Consider the following 27,681-nt stretch of genomic DNA (forward strand, 5'->3'; position numbering starts at 1 on the left):
CCTCCCCTCCTTCCTGCCCCTGTCACTCCTCATCTGCCGGGGGAGAGGTCACTGTATGGGGAGCTGCTCCCCCATCCACCCAACCCCTGTGCATCTGGACCTCCCATACCCAGACACCCCCGCCAAGCCTCACCCCGTACACCCAGAACCCCCTAGTCCTCCATACCTGTACCTCAACCCCTGCATCTGGAGCCTCCTTCACACAGACTCCCTGCCTCTGGACCTCCACCCTAACCCCTCCACCAACCACCCTCCACTGAGCTCCCTGCTCTTAAACTCCCACCCTGAATAGCCCCACCTCCCTGCACCACCCTGAGTCCCCACGTCCAGACCCCCATGCCACTGATCCCCAACTAGCTGCACCCAGACCCTCACCCCACCAAGCCTCACTTTCCGAGTACCCAGGCTCCCCTGCCGAACCCCCCGACACTGCTGAGGTCAAACCACCTTCACCTGGAAGCCCCTCCAGAGTCCCACTGCCCCTGCACCTGGAATCCAGCTCCCACCACACTAGACCCCGCATTGAGCTGCCTGCACCCAGATTGTCCCACACAGAATCCTCTCACCCCACACCTGGATCCCCCCACACTGAGTCCGTCCACACTTGAATCCTGCCTGGTTGAACCAGCCTACCCCCACCTGGGGTGCCTGGTGTAGAGGACTTGAGGCTGCAGTCTCACCAATGGGTTTGTGTCCCAGGAGTGGGGGAGCTGCGGAATGATCATCCATCTTCATGCAGCCAGTGGCCTGTGCTCCCCACTGCTATGCTGGAGCCTCTGCATTTATTTATTGACAAATAAAATTTGCAGAATTTTAAGATGTGTGTGCAGAATTTTTAATTTTTTGGCGCAGAATGCCCTCAGGAGTAAGTACCTGAGATCATACTGAGTTTTAGCTCCATCAGTAACAACTGAGAACCATAAGGACTGGCCTAGTAGTGCAGGTCTTCCAAAGTTCTCTGTTATCTTAGGCCTTCTTTACACTCAAAAGTCGTACTGCTTTAACTAAACCAGTATACAACCCCACTAGCGTCAACACAGCTATACCAGCGCAGCTTATTCCAGCTATCGAGGTTTAACTGAATCCTCTAAGGGTTGTACCAATACAACTATCTTAGTTTAAGAAAAAAAATAAAATAAAAAAAAATCACACCCCTAACTGAAATAGTTATACAGGTATAATGTGTCTGTGCAGACCAGGCTTTCAGCAACCTTTCTGAATTCTCTCAAGCATAGCTTTCAGCCTGCTTCAGAAACAATGGGACAATTCAACACGGATTTACACACTGTGAAATCTCACTCAAATCAGTGGAACTGCACAGGGTATGTCACCAATGAATGGTATGTCGGACCATTCTTTAGAAAGTTTACTGAGATAAAATTAAAGCTCTGAATGTAAAAGATTGTGATAAAAGAAAAAGACACAAGTGTACTTGTCTAACAGATGGCTTATGTTTCATGATAAAAATGTTTGCATTTAATGTATAAAGATTACCTATTAATAAGGAAGCAGGTACATTTTCAAAGGGATGTTTCCATCACAAATAAAGCTAGTACTTTGTAATTCACTCTGTGATGATACATATTACAATTAGGTTTGCTCAGTGGGTGAACCCAAAGTAATTTCAATGCCAAGACTTTATGTCTAAATCCTGTTGCTAACAACTCCACTGAGCTACTAAATATACTGTACTACATGCAACATCATCAACATTTTGCTTTTCTTCAGAATCACCCAGACTACAGTCAACTTACTTCTTTCTTTACAAAGGTGCAGCAAAGACTTTTTGAGTCTTGTGGATGCAAACTTTTTGATTTATTCTTGATTTATTTATTATGCACACTAATGTGTGTGTGGTGCAAGGAGAAGGAAAGTAAAACTAAAAAGTAAACACTCAATTAAATGAATCAAATATATTTTCAATAATTAAAAGTTAAAGTTTCTGAACTATTAATGCCTATGTATTTTATAAGTAAGGCTGGATGGTTTTTCACCTGTGTGTCCAGGGTCAAACTGTGGCATGAGATTCAAAGTGATGTGAAGTGTGTTGACACAACTCTTTCTCCAATGGACAAAAGTCAGCATGACAAAAGTACCTTCCATAATGTGTGTGCTGTCTGTAGGAGAGGGCCAGGGCTGGAGTTGGTGTGAAAACCAGAGCTGCATCTTATTCATACAAAGGGCAGAAATGAGGTGGTGGGGGAAGCACTATAGCTTCCTGGCTATATTTGTGGCTTGTGGATTCAAAATAAAAGGGTGTGTGTGGGGGGAAGCAGGGAATGAACTAAATAAAATGTAAGGTTCCATGAGGTTACTCCCTCCAGAAGGTCCAAAACAGGTGTTTATCAGTGGAAAAAATCCCAGTATTTCTATTGACTTGTGTATTTTCCTCCCATCTAGAATTCTTATGTTACTGGTATTTTGGGTTTTTTAGGGTAGGCATGGAGGAGGGCAAAGTAAAGGCCACTCACAGGACCAAGGACTAGAAAACACTCCACTTCTTTGCGCACAATGCCCACACCCCTCAAAACTAAGGCTGATGGCACTTCTTACACTACCATACGTATATAAACACATGGACTCTTCCCACATAACCTCACAGGTGGAAGACACCTGAAAGGGGGCCATGACCCCAGTCTCCTCCTACATTGGGCAGTAGATGTGGCAGGTATGCAAGACCAATGCTCATCCTATGCAACAAGGGACTCTGGGAAGCATTATATGTTGGTGCTTTCTATTAGTGATGAGGCTAAAGACTATAATTTAGTTTTAAAGTAGTGGTGAACTTTCTCACACTCAGCAAGGTGTGCAGGGTAGTGACTGCACTAGGCAATTACAAAATTACTGTACCACATACATTTCCCAAGTAACTTCTGAATGGTGCTAGGAGGAAGTACAGTATCATGCAGTAAATACTAGGTTTATACTAATAAGCCGAATAAGCAGAATTGAGTATGCTTAGAAAATAAGTGCTAAAACTTGCTGTTTAGCAGAAAACTTAATTTGCACTTTAACATTCATAGAATGATAGGACTGGAAGGGGATGACTTGAGAGGTCATCTAGTCCAGTCCCCTGCACTCATGGCAGGACTAGGTATTATCTAGACATGGGGTTCTCAAACTAGGGGTCAGGACCCCTCAGGGGGTCACGAGGTTATTACATGGGGGGTGTCAGCCTCCACCCCAAACCCCGCTTTGCATCCAGCATTTATAATGTTGTTAAATATATTAAGAAGCGTTTTTAATTCATAAGGAGGGTCGCACTCAGAGGCTTGCTGTGTGAAAGGGGTCACCAGTACAAAAGTTTGAGAACCACTGATCTAGACCATCCCTGACAGGTGTTTGTCTAACCTGCTCTTAAAAACCCTCAATGATGGAGATTCCACAACCTCCCAAGGCAATTTACTGCAGCGCTTAACCACCCTGACAGTTAAGAAATTTTTCCTGATGTCCAACCTAAACCACCCTTGCAGCAATTTAAGCTCCTTGCTTCTTGTCCTATCCTCAGCGGTTAAGAAGAACAATGTTTCTCCCTCCTCCTTGTAACAACCTTTTATGTACTTGAAAACTATCATCATGTCTCCTCTCTGTCTTCTCTTTTTCAGAGTAAACAAACCCAATTTTTTCAATCTTCCTTCATAGGTCACGTTTTCTACACCTTGTGACAAAGTTCTGTCCTTGCCTCCGTGGGTCCCGCGTTTCCTGGCGGATTTCACTAGCCTCAGAGGCTCACTGTGACCCTCCATGTAACCCTTCTCTCTCTAGAGACAAGGGTCACTGTCTACTGAGCCATTTTCATCATAAGCCAGCAAGGGAGGTGAGGAGAAGTTATCCTTCCTTGCACAGTCTCTGTTGTCTCCCAGTCTCAGTGATTAATCAGGGGGCAAAGTGGGGGGGAACCCGGGCCCACCCTCTACTCCGGGCTCCAGCCCAGGGACCCTAATAGTATCAGCTATGGTAGCTGACCTTTTAGAAACACGACATGTACAATTCCCTGGGCTACTTCCCCCACAGCAGCCCTCACTTCCTCAAGCTCCACTTCACCCTTACCTCAGGGCCTTCTTCCTTGTGCCTGATATGGTGTGTACTACTCAGTCTCTCCAACAGCGCAACTTCCTCCCACAGCTCCTGACATGCACACCCACCTGACTAACTGGGAGGCTTTTAACTAGTTTCAGCCAGCCCCTGATTGGCTTCAGGTGTCCCAATGAACCTAGCATTCTCCCTGCCTTCTGGAAAGTTCTTAATTGGCCCCAAGTGTCTTAATTGACCTGGAGCAGCTGCCATTTCACTAATCCTGGTACCAGGGATTTGTTTAGCCTGGAGCTAATATATCTATCTCCCACTACTTTTCTATAGCCATCTGGCCTTGCTCTGTCACAACCTTTAATCATTTTTGTTGCTCTTCTCTGGACTTTCTCCAATTTGTCCACATCTTTCCTGTGCCCAAAACTGGACACAATACTCCAGCTGAGGCCTAATAAGCGGGGAGTAGGGTAGAAGAATTACTTCTGGTGTCTTGCTTACAACACTGCTGCTAATACATCCCAGAAGGATGTTTGCTTTTTTGCAATAGTGTTACACTGTTGACTCATATTTAGCTTGTGGTCCACTATGACCCCCAGATCCCTTTCCGCAGGACTCCTTCCTAGGCAGTTGTTCCCCATTTTGTAGATGTGCAACTGATTGTTCCTTCCTAAGTGGAGTACTTTGCATTTGTCCTTATTGAATTTCAGCCTATTTACTTCAAACCATTTCTGAACATTCATGATTTATAAATCAAAAACATGAGAAAAATGAAAGAAAGTATTATCTTGCTTAGTGTAACTTGGGTGAAAGTTGGATTCTTTGCATTTTAAAGTATAAAGTGGAATGAGACCCAAAAAATGACTCTGTAAAGATGGCATTGTGCATCCATAACTATCATGAACTCCAGATCAGTGATATTCAGACCTCAGTGGTTCAGGAGCCAAATTAGCGATCAACATTACCCAAAAGAGCCACAGAAGCATGAATTCATTGTTTCATTTACTATCTATCTACCAAAAAGAAAAGGAGGACTTGTGGCACCTTAGAGACTAACCAATTTATTTGAGCATGAGCTTTCGTGAGCTACATCTCACTTCATCAGATGTTTACCGTGGAAACTGCAGCAGACTTTATATACACACAGAAATCATGAAACAATACCTCCTCCCACCCCACTGTCCTGCTGGTAATAGCTTATCTAAAGTGATCAACAGGTGGGCCATTTCCAGCACAAATCCAGGTTTTCTCACCCTCCACCCCCCCACACAAATTCACTCTCCTGCTGGTGCTAGCCCATCCAAAGTGACAACTCTTTACATAATCAAGTCGGGCTATTTCCTGCATAGATCAAGGTTTTCTCACATCCCCCCCACCCCCATACACACACAAACTCACTCTCCTGCTGGTAATAGCTCATCTAAACTGACCATTCTCCAGGTTTAAATCCAAGTTAAACCAGAACATCTGGGGGGGGGGGGTAGGAAAAAACAAGAGGAAACAGGCTACCTTGCATAATGACTTAGCCACTCCCAGTCTCTATTTAAGCCTAAATTAATAGTATCCAATTTGCAAATGAATTCCAATTCAGCAGTTTCTCGCTGGAGTCTGGATTTGAAGTTTTTTTGTTTTAAGATAGCGACCTTCATGTCTGTGATTGCGTGACCAGAGAGATTGAAGTGTTCTCCGACTGGTTTATGAATGTTATAATTCTTGACATCTGATTTGTGTCCATTTATTCTTTTACGTAGAGACTGTCCAGTTTGACCAATGTACATGGCAGAGGGGCATTGCTGGCACATGATGGCATAGATCACATTGGTGGATGTGCAGGTGAACGAGCCTCTGATAGTGTGGCTGATGTTATTAGGCCCTGTGATGGTGTCCCCTGAATAGATATGTGGGCACAATTGGCAACGGGCTTTGTTGCAAGGATAAGTTCCTGGGTTAGTGGTTCTGTTGTGTGGTATGTGGTTGTTGGTGAGTATTTGCTTCAGGTTGCGGGGCTGTCTGTAGGCAAGGACTGGCCTGTCTCCCAAGACTTGTGAGAGTGTTGGGTCATCCTTTAGGATAGGTTGTAGATCCTTAATAATGCGTTGGAGGGGTTTTAGTTGGGGGCTGAAGGTGACGGCTAGTGGTGTTCTGTTATTTTCTTTGTTAGGCCTGTCCTGTAGTAGGTAACTTCTGGGAACTCTTCTGGCTCTATCAATCTGTTTCTTTACTTCTGCAGGTGGGTATTGTAGTTGTAAGAAAGCTTGACAGAGATCTTGTAGGTGTTTGTCTCTGTCTGAGGGGTTGGAGCAAATTCCATCCCACCACCAACCTCAGCCTGGTCCAGTCCACACAAGAGATCCACTTCCTGGACACTACAGTGCTAATAAACAATGGCCACATAAACACCACCCTATACCGTAAACCTACTGACCGCTATTCCTACCTGCATGCCTCCAGCTTTCACCCTGACCACACCACACGATCCATCGTCTACAGCCAAGCTCTGCGATACAACCGCATTTGCTCCAACCCCTCAGACAGAGACAAACACCTACAAGATCTCTGTCAAGCTTTCTTACAACTACAATACCCACCTGCAGAAGTAAAGAAACAGATTGATAGAGCCAGAAGAGTTCCCAGAAGTTACCTACTACAGGACAGGCCTAACAAAGAAAATAACAGAACACCACTAGCCGTCACCTTCAGCCCCCAACTAAAACCCCTCCAACGCATTATTAAGGATCTACAACCTATCCTAAAGGATGACCCAACACTCTCACAAGTCTTGGGAGACAGGCCAGTCCTTGCCTACAGACAGCCCCGCAACCTGAAGCAAATACTCACCAACAACCACATACCACACAACAGAACCACTAACCCAGGAACTTATCCTTGCAACAAAGCCCGTTGCCAATTGTGCCCACATATCTATTCAGGGGACACCATCACAGGGCCTAATAACATCAGCCACACTATCAGAGGCTCGTTCACCTGCACATCCACCAATGTGATCTATGCCATCATGTGCCAGCAATGCCCCTCTGCCATGTACATTGGTCAAACTGGACAGTCTCTACGTAAAAGAATAAATGGACACAAATCAGATGTCAAGAATTATAACATTCATAAACCAGTCGGAGAACACTTCAATCTCTCTGGTCACGCAATCACAGACATGAAGGTCGCTATCTTAAAACAAAAAAACTTCAAATCCAGACTCCAGCGAGAAACTGCTGAATTGGAATTCATTTGCAAATTGGATACTATTAATTTAGGCTTAAATAGAGACTGGGAGTGGCTAAGTCATTATGCAAGGTAGCCTGTTTCCTCTTGTTTTTTCCTACCCCCCCCCCCAGATGTTCTGGTTTAACTTGGATTTAAACCTGGAGAATGGTCAGTTTAGATGAGCTATTACCAGCAGGAGAGTGAGTTTGTGTGTGTATGGGGGTGGGGGGGATGTGAGAAAACCTTGATCTATGCAGGAAATAGCCCGACTTGATTATGTAAAGAGTTGTCACTTTGGATGGGCTAGCACCAGCAGGAGAGTGAATTTGTGTGGGGGGGTGGAGGGTGAGAAAACCTGGATTTGTGCTGGAAATGGCCCACCTGTTGATCACTTTAGATAAGCTATTACCAGCAGGACAGTGGGGTGGGAGGAGGTATTGTTTCATGATTTCTGTGTGTATATAAAGTCTGCTGCAGTTTCCACGGTAAACATCTGATGAAGTGAGATGTAGCTCACGAAAGCTCATGCTCAAATAAATTGGTTAGTCTCTAAGGTGCCACAAGTCCTCCTTTTCTTTTTGCGAATACAGACTAACACGGCTGTTCCTCTGAAACCTATCTATCTACCAACCACTCTCACAGCAAAATGACGTGACCAAGTATTCTACAATTGGCTAATAACATAGTAAAAGCCTCCTGACTGGTTAGTAACTAAATCACAGAGTGTTTTAATATCATGTGCTGCAAAGACTCATTAAAGAGCCACTTGAGCACACAAGCCTCAGTTTGAGTGTCACTGATTCAGATCAAATGGGCTCATTTTTACAAGTAAAATGAAGATTTTTCTAACTAGTGGTCCTGCAAACTCATCTTGGGATTAGAAAAATATTCAGCTTGTGTTCTATCTGTAATGAAGAAAGACTTTCCAGCTGAAATTTGGCTCAACTATCAACAGAATTGTTAGCCAAAATAGCATCCAGCTGACTCGCTCTAAGGTGTGTTGTCTCTGTTGGGGTAACAGGAATAAAAGCTTATTTTAGTTATTAAACTAAATAGACATAACTGACTATACAGAACTGACAGAAAGGAAGCAGGTCTGTGGAGTAAGAGTGACATTTTTACATTGTTACTTTGCAGAATAAACTCACATCCAATAGATTTTTACAGTCAGTATAAGCCTATTTAATTCTCACATATCAAGAATGCAACATTGAGCATAAACACATGCAACAGAAATTTATGAAAAAGCAAATTCCTCTTGAAACAATTTAGAGAGATTTCTTTATGCCTCTTCTTTCGAGCATTGATATGCTATCAATATTGTTTGTGAAGTAAAAACAAGCACTTGTATCCAGATTCTTCAGTCCCTGCATTGTCATCTCTGAGACTAAACCTCTAGAGTACATCTCCACATGACACATTTACCTAAAGTGGCTGCACATGTCTAACGTAGGCTTTTGTTTAGTGATCATGGTCGTTTTGAGTTTGTTTAAATACAGAGTCCTAATGCTTACCCACTAATCCCAGGACGTTTTGAAATGCTCTCAAGCTTTTAGAGGGAAAAACTGTTGCATGGACTTTGCAGATGAAACTGACCACAGTTCACTGGAACCAGCCAGTTCAGATAAATAAAATGAAAGCAGACATTTCTTGAGAATATCTTGAAAGCTTTTCCATTAGACCGTATCAGGGGTATACAATCTTCCCTACCTTCCGATCCCCTCTTTCTTTAAATACTGTGTGTATAAATATATTTATCTGCTTCATTTGATATCAAAGATCTTTGGGGGAAAAGATATATCTTCCAGTACTTTGTTTTATACTGCATTATATCACAGATATTACTATATCAAATTTAAACCCTAAACATTCCTAAAAGGAGAGATTGCAAACCACCACCACTGAACTTACTAGAACTAATTAGCAAGCAAATAAAGCATTTGGTCTGTGCATCATTTTAAAGTTGTTCCTGCTCCATGCCTGGCTTAGATGCAGAATTCAGTAATATTTGGGTATAGCCTCTTCACTGGATGTCAAAGGGCAGTCTAGGAAAGCACAGTATATAATAATATGGCAAATGAGAATGTATTGAACAGATAGATAGAAATGCCTCAGGTTAGGTTTTCATTAAGGGCTCAGACTGGACATTCATTTTTGATATCATGATCATTTGGACTGTCTTAATCTGGATGTTCTCTGGACAGGTAGCTCTACTACCTTAATAGACTATACTTTATACATAAAGAAAACCAATGTATTACACACACACCTTGCTAAGGAAATGAAGGAAAATTTTGTGCCATGGTAATATAAACTATTAAGCAGTAATCACATCCTCCTAAATTTGAGACATCACTAATGGTAACAGTAACCTTGGCCAGCAGCAAAGCAGGGAGTTCACAGACACAAAAGTATCCAGGGTACTCTGAAAATGCCCTGGGAAGTTTTCTCAATATCATTCTCCAGCACATGACACCATATATGACAAGAAAGTGATGAGTCATGGTATCTGTGCCTAAGGAGAGGGGTGCAAGCAAAGTTTGACACAGTTGCTACCTTTTTAGGAAACAAAACACTTTGGGTCCTCAAATCAGAGAGAGGCTACTTGTTTGTCATGTCTCCTTGAATTGGAAAAAATGAAACAGGTGGATTATTATGATGCGTCGCCCTCAAATCCCATTGCTCACTCCTTCATTCTAGCTCATGTTCTTATCCCCTCTGATCCCCCAGGTTATTCGTACATTAGAAGCTTCCATCATATCACCTTTCAGCCAAGCTGGGGAGATGTGCAATTAGCTTCTTTTCAAGTTGTTGCTTATGCTACCCCATTGTTTGACTCTAGGAATAACACAGCCACTACCTGTCCCTGGGGCCGGATCGTGCCCTGTTGATACTTGCACATGCAGAAGAGGCCCGCCATATACAGATCTCCCTCTGTCAAAGAGGCAAGTGAAAGTGGTTTCAGACATGTCTTGACCCAGACCCCACAGAAAGCTCTTTGTGGGGTCCATGGTGACCATCAGTCTGCTGTTGACAAGCATCATCCCCCTATAGACCTCATGAAATTTTCAGGAGAGTTAATCCAGCCTAAAGCTTTTTCGTGGAGACCCTCCATACCATGGAATACCTCTTCAGGAGCAGGAACAGCCTGGGGAACAGCACTAGCAGGGAGCTGGGTTGGGAGCTCAGGAGCAGATGTATAGATCCTCCATATGGATGTTCCTGGCCTCCACTAGATTTCCTAGAGTTCCACATGAATTTCCAAAAAGCCATGGTTCTGAAGGCTGAACTCCCTTTTCTTTCCAGAAGTGAATAAATACTCTCCCTCCAGATAGAGGAAATTCTTCAAGTTTTCCTCCCCTCTCTGCACTCATGTCTCCACTAGAGGAGGTAACTGGGCTATTGTTTAGAAACCAAAGACCATCACTTCTGTAATGAACCTGGTGCCCATTCTGGCTTCCACTGCAGCCAATGGAAGCTTTATCCTTGCTTTCACCGGAATAAGATTAAGACAATTCTGAAGCCTTTGTCTCATGACTGGGCCCTTAGAAAGCAGAAGTAAGACAGCTCCTATTCTGAGCCTGTGACTTTGTAGAAAAAAGACTGCTCGCTACTACTGCATCTTTAGCTTAGCTACATTTTAAAGCAACTGTAAAACTGCAATTACGTTTGTAAACACTTTTAGCTCATTATTAATACTGTGTGTAGCAGATGACCAAAGACACACATTTTACTTGTGAACAAAATAGTCATTTCACTGAATATAAAGAAACTGCCTGAAAAATTCATAAGATCTGTTTCACAAATTACCAATTCAACCATAAGAGTGTATAGTAAAAATGACAAAAGATTTGTTCTTACAGTTGATAAAAAATTTATACCAAGGCATTCAAGTAAAGTTACTTTCTGTGTTCTGATTTAATGAATCATTTGAGCAGTATCTGGCTGGGTGACACAGATGTAGGGCTCGCTGAAGCCTACTCTAATGCCTACTGGTATAGCCTTCCTTGGGACAGTAAAGCCAGAACAATGTGTCAGACTGAAGTAATATCAAATAAAGTAAGTGCAGTACTGGGGACGCTATGAGGTTGGCCCACAACACTGCTTGACCTGTGAATGTCTGGTAAGTACTTCTCTGTCCTACAGGCTCCAGTGACCCAGGAAGCCCAAAAGAAGAAGCAGCAGTGCGGTAATAAACAGTCTCTGCAATAAGATTTTTTCAACTTGAATTACAAGATTGCAAGACATACAAAGATTGCTTGATGGTTTTAACCCTACTGAAAGGAAGAGTCTGACACTGTGTGAAACCACCAGTGATTTCTTAAAAGGTGAACTAATGTTAAATGTTTAATATGAATTTGTGAAAAGAACTGCCTGTTTTAGAACACTGAAACCTCTACATTTTGCCTTTATTTAACTTTAAACCTGTCCACTAATTTGGACAATAAAAATGGGAAAGTTACTTCATGTATATGACTATAGTTTGCGTTGTTTATGACTTCAGAATTATGTTGAAGGAGTATGTAAAATCAGGCTTACGATTAAGAAAAAAAACTGTTGAAGACCAGATCTCACCACATGCAAACTAAAATAATGTAGGAATCTAGACATTTTAGTATTTAAATCTTACACAATAAAACTATTCTAAGTATGTTTAAATGCAGATTGGGGACATTTAATTAAATATCCCAGTCCGAATGTGTCTGAATAAGTTATGGCTTCAAAATGAGAATTTTTCTATCTCAAAACACAAGTTTATTCAACAGTGTGTTGAAAAGTAATTAAAGTATATAATTTTTTTAATGTACTGCCTATTTTCAAATAAAAACAGGTGAATTCCTGCTGCTGAGAAAAATTAATTCTTTAAGAAAGGCAAAAACATCCTAAAATTACTATGTAATAGAAAGTATCCTTTAGTATTTTCCACTGTGTTCTCGTTCATTCTAAAAGTTTTTCCAAATTAGTCTATTATTGACTAAGTAATATCTATTAGAATGCACAAAGGCTACTTTTTACAGGTTACACAACAGATAACTGGATCAAAATATAACAAAGCTTCTGCTGTAAAGTACTATATATCAGAGAGAAAATGAATGTTTTGGAAAAATGAGTGAAAAGAGAAGTATTGCTTAAAAAAACCCCACAACACTGACCTGAAGTCTGTAGGATTTAGTATTTTTTAAGCAAGCTGTAATTTTTCAAATGATTATTTGTTATTGAAAGCCTGACAGCTACAAAACTGCTGGCAAAATAAACACTGTCGAATTTATGTGAATATATCTGTGTATAGTGCCTAGCATAGTTGTTAATCAGATTTAAAGAAAAACACCCTGATATTTGATATAATTTTTCTAATCCTTAGAATTAGAACACCTCTTGATAAAGGTCATATCCGTTATTTAGAATAATTGCAGTACTTACGCTGATAACAACACAACAGCAATTAGGGTCCATTCCGGCATTTTGTGAATAATATTTGTATTTGTTAACCTGAAAAACAATAAGGGCAACATCAAAAATGTTATGTTTTAGAACACAAATAAAATCAGAACAGTTGAAACTTACTGTTAAGCAAGAATAAGGGGCTGGATTTTAAGGCCGATTTTGAGAAATGTTGAGTACCTGCAAGACCCACTGAATTGTGTGCAAGTATATTAATATTCAAGTATCCTTAAAAGAAGATTTTCAACCTCCTTCCTATTTATAGACACCCACAATGAGATCAGATTTTGTTACAGCAGTGTTAAAGCATAGTAAATCTATGGAATTCAGTGGAATTTCTCCAGATTTACATTGGCGTAGCTAATATCAGAATCTAGTTCGTTATATTTTTAACAATATTGCACAATACCTACATATTTTAAATTTTTGGCCTTCATCACCCTCTTATATCAGCACCTCTCAAATAGTAAGAACACCCCTCTTTCTTTTCTGCATCTATTGTAAGAGCTTGAAAGATAGCAGAATTCCCCCTCTCACTCACTCATGGCTCCTATGCATGAGTGGTCGGGGGGGGGGAGGGGGGGAGAAGAAGCTAAGTCAAAGAAACAGAATTTGTATTTATTTCAGAATTCAGAGAGGTCCAAGGTCATTTTTATTTCCAGCGAGAGAGAGTTCAGAAGCCTAGGTCCCATACCAGCAAAAGTTCTGTCTCCTGTACTCCATATCTCCCTTTACTGATCAAGCTTCATGTTTCACATCTAGAAACTAACTACCCTTGAGCCAAAATGATGATTTTCTCTGCCTGGTGCCCACACTAGGGTATATATTTTATAAAGTATGGCTCCACTCGGAATAGAGAATCTGAAAAGATGGCACACTTAAGGCTTGTCTATACTGCAGGCTAAACTGGCGCCACTGCGATTGACGCAGTGGCGTCAATTTAATGGGTCTGGTGAAGACACGATGAGTTGATGGGAGAGCACTCCACCTCACCAAGGGGTGGAAGGTAAGTCGGTAGGAAAGCATCTCCTGCCGACATAGCGTGGTGTAGACACTGCATTAGGTTGATGTACACTGCATCGCTCAGGTGCGTGATTGTTTCACACCTGAGTGACGTAACTTACATTGACCTAAGCAGCAGGGTAGACCAGGATACTTTCTTTCTTGCATCTCATTGATTTTCATACCAAATGTGCTCACTTTACAAGACAAAGTAATTTTTTTCTAAACTGCAAGCCCTACCATTTCTTCTTGGGATCTGCATCACAAGTTGGGTTTTCCTTCTTGGGTAGGCTACTGTACACCGCAAGTTACACTGGGCAATGCTAACAACTGGTTTTTTAAGTGGTAGCTCAATAAGTTACCCCTACAGACAATTTTATAAAAGTTGTTTGACACCAGTGCCCACAGTTGGACCCATTTAGGGAGCTCATAGAATTTTAATAACTATGGGAAGTATGGCCCCAGCTGCTGGGGTGGGAAAAAATATTGCATGATAGACAGACAATGCATGAGACCATCCCACCAGATTGTCAACTCTGAGGCACAGAGCAGAATGTTTCCTTCCACATGCAGCACATTTATCCAGAAAATTACAAACTCTGCCGTTCTAGGCTTTGAGTGCCTCAGTGGTCCACATATATTTCCAGGGAACCAGGAACAAATTTATTTTGGCCTTGCAATATGACACTTTTGTATGACCTGAGACAGAACAGCACAAAGTGGAAGAGTAGAGAGGTGGATCTGGTAGAACAATTTAAATCATTTGTTGAATACATCATGAGAATTTTTAGGTCAGGTCCAAAGATACCTTGTGCATCAGACCCCAACTCTGTTCACACTACTGGCATAGTTAACGCTACACAGGTTTATGTTTACAAAATGTAGATAAAATTCTATGACCATGGCAGTTAGCAGTGTTTTGTCCCTGCCAGAGGCCAACCTATCACATGGTTGTCTTTTTGCAATCATGGCAATGTTAGCTATTCTGCCACTTCTCCTTCCCTCACCAATTTTGTATGCTAGGACACCCCAGAGTGCATTGTGCCAGACTGTTGCTCCCACTCTGTGTGCATGTCATCTAGACAATCTATACCCTGCAGAGGTAGTATGGAATAACTAGCCAGGTTACTCAAAATGTTCCAGTAAAATAGGGTTATGCAGCAAGGCAGGTGTGAACTGCTGTGTTGCCAAAAACTGCTATGTGACAGAAACTGAACTGTGTTTAAAAGGTAGCCATGCCTCTAACTGGTTACAAAATCACAGCCACAGCTTTCTAGCCAATAACCTAAACTGATTTCAGCAGCAGGACAGAGCACTGTTGGTGTTCTGAATGCATAGCAAACTATGATAGCTGCTACCCTAGCAGAACATCACAAACCATATAATATACATTATTTTCCAAGCAATAAGGGAATATTACAAATACAGTCACTTTTAAATCAGTAACAGATGGCACTTGTTTTTATCAATATCTGACAAAAAACAACAGTTTGAGTTTTAAGGTTGACCTTTTCCACCCTAAGGGAACGATTCCCCCACAATGAGAATTTAGGGTTAACAAAAGAATAACCGAAAGATCCAAGCATTTGACACTTTGGAACCTTATCCCTGGCAATCTTGTTATTTGCTAAGTTTGTGTAAAATTCCAGAATTCATACAGCTAATATAGTGGTTCAAAATAATCACACATAAAACACAATTCCAATTATAATCTGTAAACTCTGCTTAGCCTGGTTTCAATAGAAGAGCAACAGATACTCAAATCTGACCAATAAGGAGAACAAGACATCTTCACTGCTTCCCTTTCCTGCTTTATTTCCTCAGCATAGTAACTAATTTCAACTAACTACCTTCTCATTCTTGGCATTACACGTATCTGTGGTTATTGGTTTGGAAACCTAACACTTTTCTATTCATCTTTAGCGAAAAGCACTCTATATATGAACATTTAGTATTTCTTTATCTGCCTGAGCAGGTGGTAGAGATAGGGAATTTCTTTTGTAAGTTAAAAACTAAAACAACAGTGTTGTTTCTCCCCATCCCTAGTGAATCCAGGTGATTCTTCAAAACAAGATAAGTGTTTAACTATAGTTTAAATACAAATTTTATAAGTATCAGCCATGACTACTGAAGCAGTGCATCTCCATCTGTATTATTTCCTTCCTATGCTTTAATACTCAATGTTAATTTTATTAAACGAAATGGCCATGTCATATAACATAACCAGTATTTTTGGTTAAATAACATGGATTGTCTGAAACAAACCAGCATGCACTGATTACTATATGAAATTGCTCAAGGCAGTGTCTAGCAACAAAAAGTTAATATGTGCTAAACGGTTACTCTTTTCTGTTTAGAGAATATGAGACAAAACAAGGACTTTAAGGTCTTGACTCAATACTGATGACAGTGATAAAAACTACTAAGAAATGCCTGATGGAATCATCTTGACAGGCAATTCATATGTAACATTCCAGTTAATCTGCTTTGATGAGATACAATGGAAGAGACAGCTCTAAATCACTTGGGAAAACGCTGTCAAATAGCAGAGAAAGCAGCTTTGTTTCAGTGCTCTACAAGGAGCCATTATTGATTAGAGCACAAGAAGGCGTCATTCTTGTACACAAACTAAGAGATGTAGTTATTTGTGTCAATTAACTCTTATTCAATGTTAGTATTGATTGGCAAGGTCTCAACACTAGTCATTGCCATCAATATGCTATTTACAGTAGAGGTAGTCAGAAGACACAGATAACCTGCTGGATGCAGTAATATAGATCGGTTGTCGCAGTACTGTCACTGGATTGGATGACTAGTCAAGATTTCACAACCAGTAACCTTTTGATACAATACCTGTCCTACAGCACTTGTGCAACTGTTTTAAAAAAGCCATTTTAGGAAGATCAGACTAAAGCACGCAACCTACAGCTGTGAAGCCTTAAATAATCAGGAGCAGTGAAAGGGCAATCAATCACTTTCAAAAACAAGCTGTGTGTCAACACCAAGGCGTCTGAAGACTAAAGCTTTCAAAAAACAGTCAAGTGCAAGGCCTCCACTAAAAATGGTTCACTAATTCGTTGTCTTATCTTTAGCCAAAGCTGCTACTTCAAAACAATCTGTGAGGGAGGGGAGAAAAACGTCAGTACAATTGTATCTTTTAAACATATGTTGTGGGGAAAAAACCTAGCAGCAATGTTTTAAACGTAGAAGTTTAAGCCTATGATTTGGGTTTGCAGAGTTCTAATTTTTTGTTAAAAAGTATGACAAAAAGTCCTACAAGTTTTAAAGAGAGAAACTGTAGCAAATTTTCTTAGGTCAAGTAGGGCTAGATGACTAGGTGCTGAAAGCCAGAGAATGCCCCCAAGATCCCATAAGATTCAAACTGGTCATTCTGGTAGTTTGGTTGGTGTCAAACCCCACACAGTACTGAAGCAGGTTTGCTTCATACAGCACAGCCTACAATAGAAGGGGAAAAGCAGTATTAAATCCAGCTGCAATATTTCCTCCATCCCTGTAGATGGAGATATGACCCGCAGAGCTGCATTAGCAGCATGTGAAGGCATATAAACCTGTTCGGCGAACAGAATCAGAGTAGCACAAGGATGACAGGTGAAGGAAAAAACAACAACCTAGGAATCAAAAATAAAAGGTAAAGAGAGAAAATATAAATCTTGCCTCCCCTCAGTCATTGACAGGAGCACAGCATGTAAAAAGAGATGTTACTTATTTGTACAGTAACTTGCGTTCTTTGAGATGTTTTGTCCCTACAGATACTCCACTTCAGGTGTCAATGCATGCCTATGTGTCTCAGATTAGAGATTTTTGGTAGCAGTGTCCACGTGACCTGCACAGGCATTCTGTAGACCAGTGGACATGCTGGCTGATGCTTCCTGCGGTTCCCATTGGCCGGGAACTGTGAACTACGGCCACTGGGAATTGCAGAGGGTTATGCCTGCGGACAGTCAACGTCCGCAAAATGTCTCACGGCCCGCAATCAGCTTACCCTGATGGGCTGCATGTGGCCTGCGGGCTTCAGGTTGCCCACCACTGCTGTACACCCTTGTTCTGATCTGAGGGCATATAAGGCAGGGTGGACCCACTGCTGCTCCAGTTCCTTCTCCACCATGAAATCTGGCCTAATGCTGGGACTCCAAAGAAGAGAAGGAGGGTGTAGCACCCGTAGGGACAAAACATCTTGAAGAACTCAAGTTATTATATGAGTAAGTAACTTCTCCTTCTTCTTTGAGTAATTGCCCCTATTAGCGCTCCATTTCAGGTGACTTTTGTAGTGTCCAGGCTACGGGGGATGGCGCTGCGAAGTCCTATTTAGCCCAGATTGGAGAACAGCCATCCCAAAGGCTGCATCAGACTTAGAAACATACACTTTGGTTTTCACTATTTCCTGGAGAAAAATCGGTAAATCCATACATTTTTTAAAAAGTAAATATTCGGGTTTTAGCAATTTCCATCAAATTTTGGGTGAGCCAGCACCTGGCTCCGCCCTTGAAGAGTCCCTGCTGCTGCGAGACGAGAAGGGTGTTGGGTCCCAGCAGCTGAGACCACACAACCACTGCAGTGACAGGCCCACAGGGAGCAGAAGTCTGCACCCCCTGAGTACTGTCCCTGGTATTTGGGCCTTTCAATGCAGCCCGTTTCCCCTGCCAGACAGTCCCGTCCTGACCTCAGCTCTTCAGCTCCTGCACTGTGAAGAGGAAGGGAGCCAGGTTCTGGCAGCTGAGATTGTTTGACCGCTGCAGTGACAGGGCGTGGAAAGCTGCACCCTTTGGGTACTGCTGCCCATAACTACTGCTGTCCTTTGTTTTCAGGATTTACCAATTTTCACTTTTAAAAATTTTGGAATAAAAATATTGATAAATTCCCAGGAAATTTTAAAATAAAACCTGAAAATGTAAGGCCTTAACTGTGGTGTAGTACTGGTAAAAGGTGTGAATAGATGATCAGGTGACAGCTTTACAGATGCCTTTGATGGGACATTCTTGAGCAAAGCCATAGAGGTAGACTGTGTCCGAGTGGAGTGGGCAGTCACTCTTGAGGGAGGATGCACGGTCGAGAGTTTGCAGCATGACAAAATGCACCCAGTGACCAATATGGATAGCCTTTGGGTAGAAACAGGGGTTCCTTTCATTCTGTCTACAAAGGCGACAAAGAGTCTAGAAGAGGCTTTGCCTAGTTCTTTCTAGGCAGAACACTAGTGCCCTCCTAACGTTCAGAGTGTGTAGACTAGCTTCCACCCTCGAGTTGTGCAATTTAGGGTAAAAGATGGATAACTGAATGTACTGGTTAACGTGGATGTATGAGGTGGTCTTTTCATAACTTTAATTACTCACATTTGGAGGATGAAGTGAAATTTGAGAGGCATTAAAACACGAACCCCTTTACACTGCTGAATAACCTCTATACGCTGGAAGCAGTTTATTGGAGTATGTTTAGCTGTGTAAATTTAAAGCATATTAAAAAAATCAACCACAATAGGGGAAGGTTGTGCACACTGAATAAGAGACACTGGTACTTTCAGTAAAATTTAGTTATAGTTAATATATGTTTTTCTTTTTTCACAAAAATGTAAAAACTATAGATTCTCTGGGGAAAATACGAATTCCAAGTTTTTCCATGGCAAACCGATTTCTAGGATCCATGCTCATGACTCTCAACCAATATATCAAAACAGCTGCTTGGTGAAGGTTGACAGCTAGATGACCAGAGAGATGAAGCTAGATGGTCTTTTCTTTTGGAACCAAGATCTTTTCTTAGGTGGCGCTGTGGCCCTGTGATATGTTTGAAACTGGATGGGGCAGGACCTTTGGAGGTCTGTGGTCTGCTGTACCTGCTTTTGCTTGCAGAATAATAGATTCCTAAGTACTGAAGATTTGCTCTGGAATTCTGGAGTGGAGGGATTTATTCATGGTGTCAACAAACAGCTTGGTGGCCTTGAACAGACGATCCTCCATTGTGCTCTGGACCTTCCTCGGATAACAGAGGGCTGTAACCAGGATGAACGGCTGTCATAAGGTTTGGGGTGCAATCCAGAACAGTAAGGGGTTGCGTCACCTGTTACCCTGTAATCCCAAGCGCATCACAATGTTTTGATACTGTAGCTCCCAGCCTGTGATATTCAGTCAGCAACAAGCATGCACATCAGACCCTGAGTGTTTGGGTGCTATGCAGCCAGCCTGGTTCAGCAGTTCTGATCCCAGGGGTCTGTCTACAGCCCCAGAGCTCCACTCTGGCTTCCACCAGCCTTGGTTACAATCAGCAAAGTGATCCCAACATACTCCTAGTCCCAAATTTCCCCCAAACCATGTGCAAGTGAAAACATGCATCTAAAAGTCTAAAACTAGCAAGGTACAGCCTTTGTTCAAGATGTTTTTTCTTGCCAATCTGCACCTCTTCCAGAGGGATTTGCAGACTCAGTTATTCTTTTCATGAAGTCTTGCGTTTGAAGTCAACTGCACAGGAAATTGGGAAAGCAGCATTACAGCCCCATATGGAGAAGAAGAGGATTTATCAGTGGGTGGTGTAGCTTCCCAATCAGCCCTCAGTTCTTGTTCCTCAAAGGGTTCCTCCTAACTAGAGGACAAGTGAAGAGGGTACTGAGAAACAGGTAGCTCTCTCTCCTCATGGTCCTATTGAGAAGTTGTGCTCTGTAGGACTGGTCTCCTCACATGTGGCCCAGGGATTCCAGAAGAGCCCTTGAGGTGGGGTATAGGGGAAAGGTGGTGGACAGTCGTACCAAGAGGGCTGTTGAGGGGCTTGCATGTGCCTGGGTCCTGGTAAAACTCTTTCAGAATAGACTTCTGTGGAGGGAGATCTGAACGAGCAGCTGGTGAAACCCTGAGATTTCTGGAGTCAAAAGAGGAGTCTTCCCCTCTACTGAAGGCGGGAGCTGATCTCATTGGTACCAGAGAGTGCTCTGGAGAAGTGGTTTTCTTCGGTACCATTTGTAGGGGAGACCTGGGCTCCTCAGAGACTAGGAGATTTTTCAGGAACAGGAATCTGCTCGGTACAGGAGAGGCAGGACACTGGAAAGCTAAGTCTGCTGTAGCTGAAGCCACTAGTACTGAAGATGGCAAAGGGTCGTGATCAGAATGCTCCTGGTGTTTGTGCCCTGCTGGAGGGGTAGGGACTGGGGCAGCTGATGCCAGTACCCATCTTTTGAGGTGGCAGAGTTCTTTTGCCTGGCTGGTTCCAAACCAGGTACTTCCATCGGTACCAGGTAGGGCTGAGTATCAAGAAACTTTTCAGTGCAAGTACCACTAGAAGTCTTTTAGTTGGTGCAGGAAGTACAGTACAGGAGGCTCTAGAAGCCTTGACTGTACCTGAGATGGGACATGAGATCTCATTGTAGATTTCTGAGGCAAAGTACCCCCTTTCTTCAATGCCCCTCTATCAGTGGACTTAGGTCTCTTCTTTTTTGAGCTAGTCTCTGGAGCTGCCCCATGGGTCTTACCCAGCAGAGACAGAGCCGTAGAAGTTGAAGGAGAGCTTTGCTTGGCTGACCCTGATACACTTAGTTAGGGCTATTGGTGGGCCCTAGTTGGAGGAAGGTTGCACAGAATGCACCATGGGAAGCAGCTTAAGTTTAGCCTCCCTCAGCTTCCTGGGTCTGCTTTCAAATCTGATGAAGATCTTGCATGTTGACACGATGTGTGTCGCCCCCAGACAGTGGAGAAAGCTGGAATGACTTGCTGAGGGGAAAAAGACCTTCTCACATCTGGCAGGTTTTAGAACCCTGACTGTGAAAAAGAAGGTGGGGGGAATGAAAAGACCACACAAAAAGCGTGCAAGGTAAGTAAAAAACAATACAAATTTACGGATAAGCTGAAGAAAGTTAGCTAGGACTAGAGGTCCACGCTAATTCACAGATATCACAGCGCCTCATCTCATGCTGTGGGCAGTTGAGAAGTAACTGGAGCAGTGGCAGGTCCAGTTTGCCTTATACGCCCTCGGATTGGAGCACAAGAATGTACAGCACACAGACATGGACCACGCAGACACTCCTACCAAAAGTTTCTGATCAGAGGCACACAGGTATATGCACACCTGACGCGGAGTACCCACAGAAACAATTACTCAAAGAAGAAAAAACTAATTTTGACATGGGAAGTTTCAGGAGCAATAAAGAAGCCCAAACTTCAGGTAACAATTGGGTTAAACAAAAAACACAAGAAAAGGCAAATGCATGCAGGAGGTCGTATTTCTTTTAGCATCAAAACGCCAATCATCTATAGTTTTACTTTGGTACATTTTCTCATTAAATTAATGTCAGCTCCTGCCTGAGCGATTCATCATTGATCAGATTCCCCTCTGGCAAGAATAGTGTAATGGCCTGATCCTTGCCTCTAACATGAATAGGACACAAGTGGGAGACAAGATTCAAGCACCTCCACAGTGCTTTTGGGCCAAAACTTGGCTCTGAGACCCAACAATCTGGAATTTTCAGAAAAGAAGTTCTTTTTCAGTACAAGGGCTCGCTCACCCCAGGGATAGAACATACTGCCTCCCAGTGCTCCGAGAGGCAGGTGGTCACCTTGAAAGGAAACTTACAGATGAAGTGCCAAGAACATAGGAATTGCCATACTGAATCAGATCTAGTACACTATCTCAGAATGTGGCCAGCATCAGATGTTTCAGATTAAGGTGCAAGAAAACTGCAATAGGCAGTTATCAAATAACATGCCCTAGGAAATGTTTATTCCTAACTTCCATTAAGGACTGGTTTAGTGCATAAGTAATTATATCCAAATTCCTGCTTTTTTGTCCATACTATAACAACTCTGGATATTCTGGTTATCTGTATAAAATGTCCAATCATTTTTTAAAAATCCTGCTAAGCTCTTATCTTCTGTGGTATCTTGGGACAAGGAGTTCTATGGGCCGATTGTGCATTGGGTGAAAAAGTATTTATTTTGATCAGTTTTATCAGTAGTTGGTCCAATAAAAGGTATTACCTCACCTGCCTTATGTCTCTAATTTACTCATTTAGTAATTTAACATAAATTTCTATGTAAATACCTAATTTTCTCTTGGTCTTTAACAAAGTGCCCTGGCAGACTGAAGAGTTGACATCTCAGTTTTTGTAACAAAAGCTTATAGGCACTGAGGGACTTTGCTTGGGAAGAACTATAACCATTCTGAAATGTCTCCAGAGATCTCTTCAGAGAGCTTCCCAGCAGTGGTGATTGAATAAAATGCTGCCCAAAAGAGGCTGAACGGCAAGTGTTCCTTTAAAAACCAATGGAGCTGAAAATTGCTGTTGCTCAGTTCACCACATTCTCTTTTACCCTTTAACTAAACTCTCCCACATTGTGACCATGTATTTTATCCCCTATGATGGGCCTTCAACGATTTTTCACCCTGAAGTCCTTCCAGTACAGGAAGCAGAAAAGAGAACTTGTTTGTCAGAGGTGCCCACTCATTATTTTATTCAGCATTTCAACCCCATTAACATAGTAAGTGGTACTTAAGGCCCTGAATCTTCCAACTACTTCAGCAAATGGTTTAACTGTCCCTTGTGAGTATTCAAACCGAAATCAATGAGACTACTCATGTGAGTAAAGTTAAGCCTGGGCACATAAGCATTTGCAAGATTGGAGATCTATGCATAAATGACCACTGCTTTTATCCTCAGGTCCATGAGGCAGTATTTGCCACCAGCTTCTGCTACAGCAGAAGTCCAGGTACAGATGGAGAAAAGGCCCATCCAATTGTTCCTTCTTGCTAGGAGCAGTATGAAGGAAAAATAAATGTAGGTTTAGTTGAATTGATTCTACGGATAACTGAAGTGGAGAATTTGGCCCCACACTATGCATCTTGTATTTTGTAATCTTGTTCTCAGCATCAATGAAGTGAATTCAAAATATTTACTTTATTTAGGTTCCTAAAGCAACTACTCATTGCTCTAGGTGCTACAATAAATTCAATATGTAGAAAAAAAATTCCAAAACTGCAATTAAACGCAAACCAACTGCTAAGGAAAGAGTTCATCTAAGATCCTCCACATTAGAAGAACTCCCAATTAGCTACGAATGGCCTTCAACTCACCCCTTATCCAAAAGTGTTGCAAAAAGGTCTCAACATTAACTGACTTTAAAGACAACTCAAGCATCATCAGATACAATTAATAAGAAAGATTTTGTTCTATTTTGTTTCAGCACTAAAGGTTGGAATATTGTTAAGGCGCTGTTTCATATATTTAGGAGGAGTTTAAAAAAAAAAAAAGGTGAAACATAACAGTGAGAGTCCTCAGGCAGGTTGCAATTCAGATCATATTTACAATAAATTGGCAATAAAAGTTCAATTGGGCTATTGCGCAACAGGTCCTAACAAATAATAATGAAGATGGTAAAATCTGTATGTCAAAATCTTAATAATAGGGAGCCAAATTTAACTAACATGTCCAAATTGCTTTCAGGTATGCTTTTGAAAGAAGTCTGTTTTGGTGCTGACACACTACTGTTTTGGTGCTGCGACACTACTGTTACAAAGGCCCATGGTGGGAGTATGCCAGAATTCATACTAGTTTCAGCAATCCAGAGAACTCAATCAGGCTGAGGGGACTATTATGAATTTAGCATTACAGACTGACTAAAAATCCTACATTTCTGTAAACCCAGGTCATTCGTGTATGTGGGGTATACTTCTCCAACTCTAGCATATATGACAGAAGCTCTTCCCTAACCCTTTACATATTTTTGGCATAGTTGCTAGGAGAAAGTGTGGAGTTAATCAGGATTTATTTTAAAAAACAGCAATTATAGTAATTAAATTTTTAAAAAATCATGCGTGCCACCTCCATCAGCATAAAAAAATGTTTTCTGTCTTTACAAGTCCCTGCTACAGCTCTTTAGTCTAACCTGGTCTTTGAAGATGTTAGCCAAAATTAAGGGTTCAAGTGGAACTGACATTCTACTCATTAAAATATAAATGCCACAAGAAAAGTGTTTTTAAAAATTCTTGGGTTGCACCGAATGGCCAAGAGCAAAAACAGCAACACCTAAAGTCAATGTCCTGAAACATGGCTAGGCCACTCATAATTAGCAATTGCTATCACTCCATCTTCTTGTTGGTGCTCAAGGGTATGGAGTTTGTGTTGTGTAGTGAAGAGGAACGGGCTGCTGACCTGCAGAGTGGGTAGGTGTTTAGAAAAGTTACCACCACTCTCTTTGTCTGTGCTGCCACCTTCCTCAGTGCTCCTGGGACCTAGGTTCACTGAGGCCATAGGGAGAGATTAAAGATCACTGGCTTCCTGTGGTGAGGAACTAACATGGTTCTTAGCTGTCTCTATCCTTCCCCTTGCAATCAGGAGTAGAGTGGGCCAAGCTTGACCTTCCTCTCTGCTCAGAGAGTTGGCAGCAACCATCATTAATCACACCCCATAGCCCCATTTAGCCCAGCTGCAGGGTGCACTGAGGAAGTTACCGATCTCAAAAGCCCATGCTTAATAGGAGATGACAGGGAAGTAGTATCTTTAAAGGACTCATCAGCATCCTCCTGAGACCACTGGCCTAGTTCTTAAAAATATATAAAATACTCATAGTGACCTGAGCACAGTCAGTGGAGCAGGGGATGGGGCTGCCTTGTTAGTCCACAGGGAACATGATGTTACCTACACTGACCTACTACTGAAGCAGGGCAAATCTTCACTGGGATTCCTTTGATCCTAATTCATTTGCGTCTACATTAGATGTTATTTACTCAATCAGGAAAAATTACCTGAAAGTTTTGACAAGATTTTTCAGTTCCATGTAAACGTCACCTAGTGTAATCTGAAGAGGGCCCAAAACTGCAGGCAATCTGGAAGCAAAAGGATATTAGGTTATTTTCTTTCTTTCTATACCCAACCATTTGCTCCTCAGCAAAGGTTATCCAAAGCTCACTGGAATCACTAGAAAGACTTATATTGACTTCTTTGAGCTTTAGATTGGGCATATAGTTTACACTTCAGATTCACTCATTAGAGAAGACATTGCTGCAATATCACTGCGTTTTAAAGTAGCTATTGTAGAAGAGCATAATAGGATATGACTTTTGATATACTTGCTTCTTAGCAAGTTATGTTATTAATTAGCTACCAATGTCAGTTATGCCAAGGCATTCTTACAAAAGCAATTAGGTTTACAATATGGAAGACTGGAATTTTAACTGTCAAAACTATTTCAAATTTGCAATATTTAGATTTCTTTGGCAGTGAAATAATTTAATTTTCTTAATTAAGTCTCCAAGTGGAGGATATAACACACCTAGAACATATCTACTTAAGTGAGAAATGGCATTTGTACTCCCCTTAAAAGTTTGCACCCAGCTCATAGCTGTTTAATTGATTTAGTTGTTAAGTGAGTAATGTTCCTACCCTCATAATTTTATTTGGGTTCAAAAGAAGTAGTCAGAGGAAACTACACAACCGAGTTATAGAACATTACATAGGTATATATATAGGTATAGTAGGAACTGAGAGCCCATGTCACACACACATACAGAGCACAAAGACGGTACAAATCAAATTCATCCTAGAAGTAAAAGAAGGTTCAGCATAAGTGACAGATGTGATAAATTTATGAGAGAATGAGAACATGACTTTATAATACACCTCTACCCCATGTGACAAAGTTCCTCCTCTACCTTGGTGGGTCTTGCACTTATTGGCGGATTTGCTCGCCTTAGAGCTTCACGGCAGCCCTCAGTTTGGCCATTTTCATGAACCCACAGTCCAGGTCAACTCCTCCTGTGTCTGACCAGGATTGGGAGGTTTGGGGGGAACCCAGGCCTACCTTCTACTCCGGGTTCCAGCTGTCTAGAGTGCCTCCTGGAACAGCTGTGCGACAGCTACAACTCCCTAGGCTACTTCCCCATGGCCTCCTCCCAACTCCTTCTTTATCCTCACCATAGGACCTTCTTCCTCATTGCTGATAATGCTTGTACTCCTCAGTCCTTCAACAGTCCGCGTTCTCACTCTCAGCTCCTAGCGCCTCTTGCTCCCAGCTCCTCACACATGCGCCACAAACTGAAGTGAGCTCCTTTTTAAATGCAGGTGCCCTGATTAGCCTGCCTTCATTGATTCTAGCAGCTTCTTAATTGGCTGCAGGTGTTCTAATCAGCCTGTCTTAATTGTTTCCAGAAGGTTCCTTTGATTGTTCTGGAACCTTCCCTGTTACCTTACCCAGGGAAAAGGGACCTACTTAACCTGGGACTAATATATCTGCCTTCTATCACTCTTCTGTAGCCATCTGGCCCGATCCTGTCACACCCAATATAACACGAATTCGGATATAACGCGGTAAAGTGGCGCTCTGATGGATCAAAGAAAGTTCGATATAGGTTTCACCTATGACACGGTAAGATATTCTGGCTCCTCAGGACAGCATTATATTGGGGCAGAGGTGTATAATAATACTATTTCAAACCATGTTCTTGGTAGCTGTGATAACATTCACTCTGGCAGAAATACTGGCAAGTTTTCTTAGGATCTCTGTTTAATAATAATCAATTTTGTTACAACACAGTTCTGAAAAGAAATGCTAATAGAACTTTAAAAAAAAGGGGGGGGAAGGGGATCATGCCAAGGTAGCCTAGGCAACACAGACAAGCCATAGCCATTTAAAAATAATAATGTTTTAGACTAAGTTGTTATTCATGGTCCTTCAACTGTTTCTTGTCTGCACTGTGGGTTAGCACTGGTTTAGCCATTGCTGGTTTAGCCATTTTTAGTGCCACATGCTTTTTTCTTTAGTGCACAAAGGCCCTATCTACAATGAGAAGGGAACAGTGTTTGGAAACTTTTAAAATTCAGTTTAGACAGGCTTTAATGTAGTTTGGCCGCCTACAGCTAATTGAGGCAGGGACAAAGCATGGGGGAAAAAAAAAAATCACATGAGCCTCATCACATCAGCCATCTGTATAAGAAACAAATTCAGTGAGAACTTCATAGAATCATAGAATATCAGGGTTGGAAGGGACCCCAGAAGGTCATCTAGT

At 41.9% G+C, this 27,681-nt stretch overlaps 1 protein-coding gene across 5 annotated transcripts in view; it reads right to left on the reverse strand.

The window, feature by feature from the left end:
• RPAP2 (RNA polymerase II associated protein 2) overlaps nucleotides 1–27,681 on the reverse strand; it is a 73,578-nt gene that overhangs the window by 19,695 nt on the left and 26,202 nt on the right. For 4 of the 5 annotated variants that reach the window (XM_073357074.2, XM_073357075.2, XM_073357076.2 and 1 more), the window contains 2 exons: nucleotides 25,423–25,503; nucleotides 12,667–12,735 (listed from right to left, as the gene is read on the reverse strand). In XM_073357074.2, the coding sequence (XP_073213175.1) occupies nucleotides 12,667–12,735; nucleotides 25,423–25,503 (150 nt within the window). The remainder of the gene's footprint in view (nucleotides 1–12,666; nucleotides 12,736–25,422; nucleotides 25,504–27,681) is intronic. The other variant, XM_073357077.2, reaches the window with a different exon arrangement.

This window comes from Lepidochelys kempii, chromosome 8 (genome assembly GCF_965140285.1).
Source record: "Lepidochelys kempii isolate rLepKem1 chromosome 8, rLepKem1.hap1, whole genome shotgun sequence".
NCBI classification, from domain to species: Eukaryota; Metazoa; Chordata; order Testudines; family Cheloniidae; genus Lepidochelys; species Lepidochelys kempii.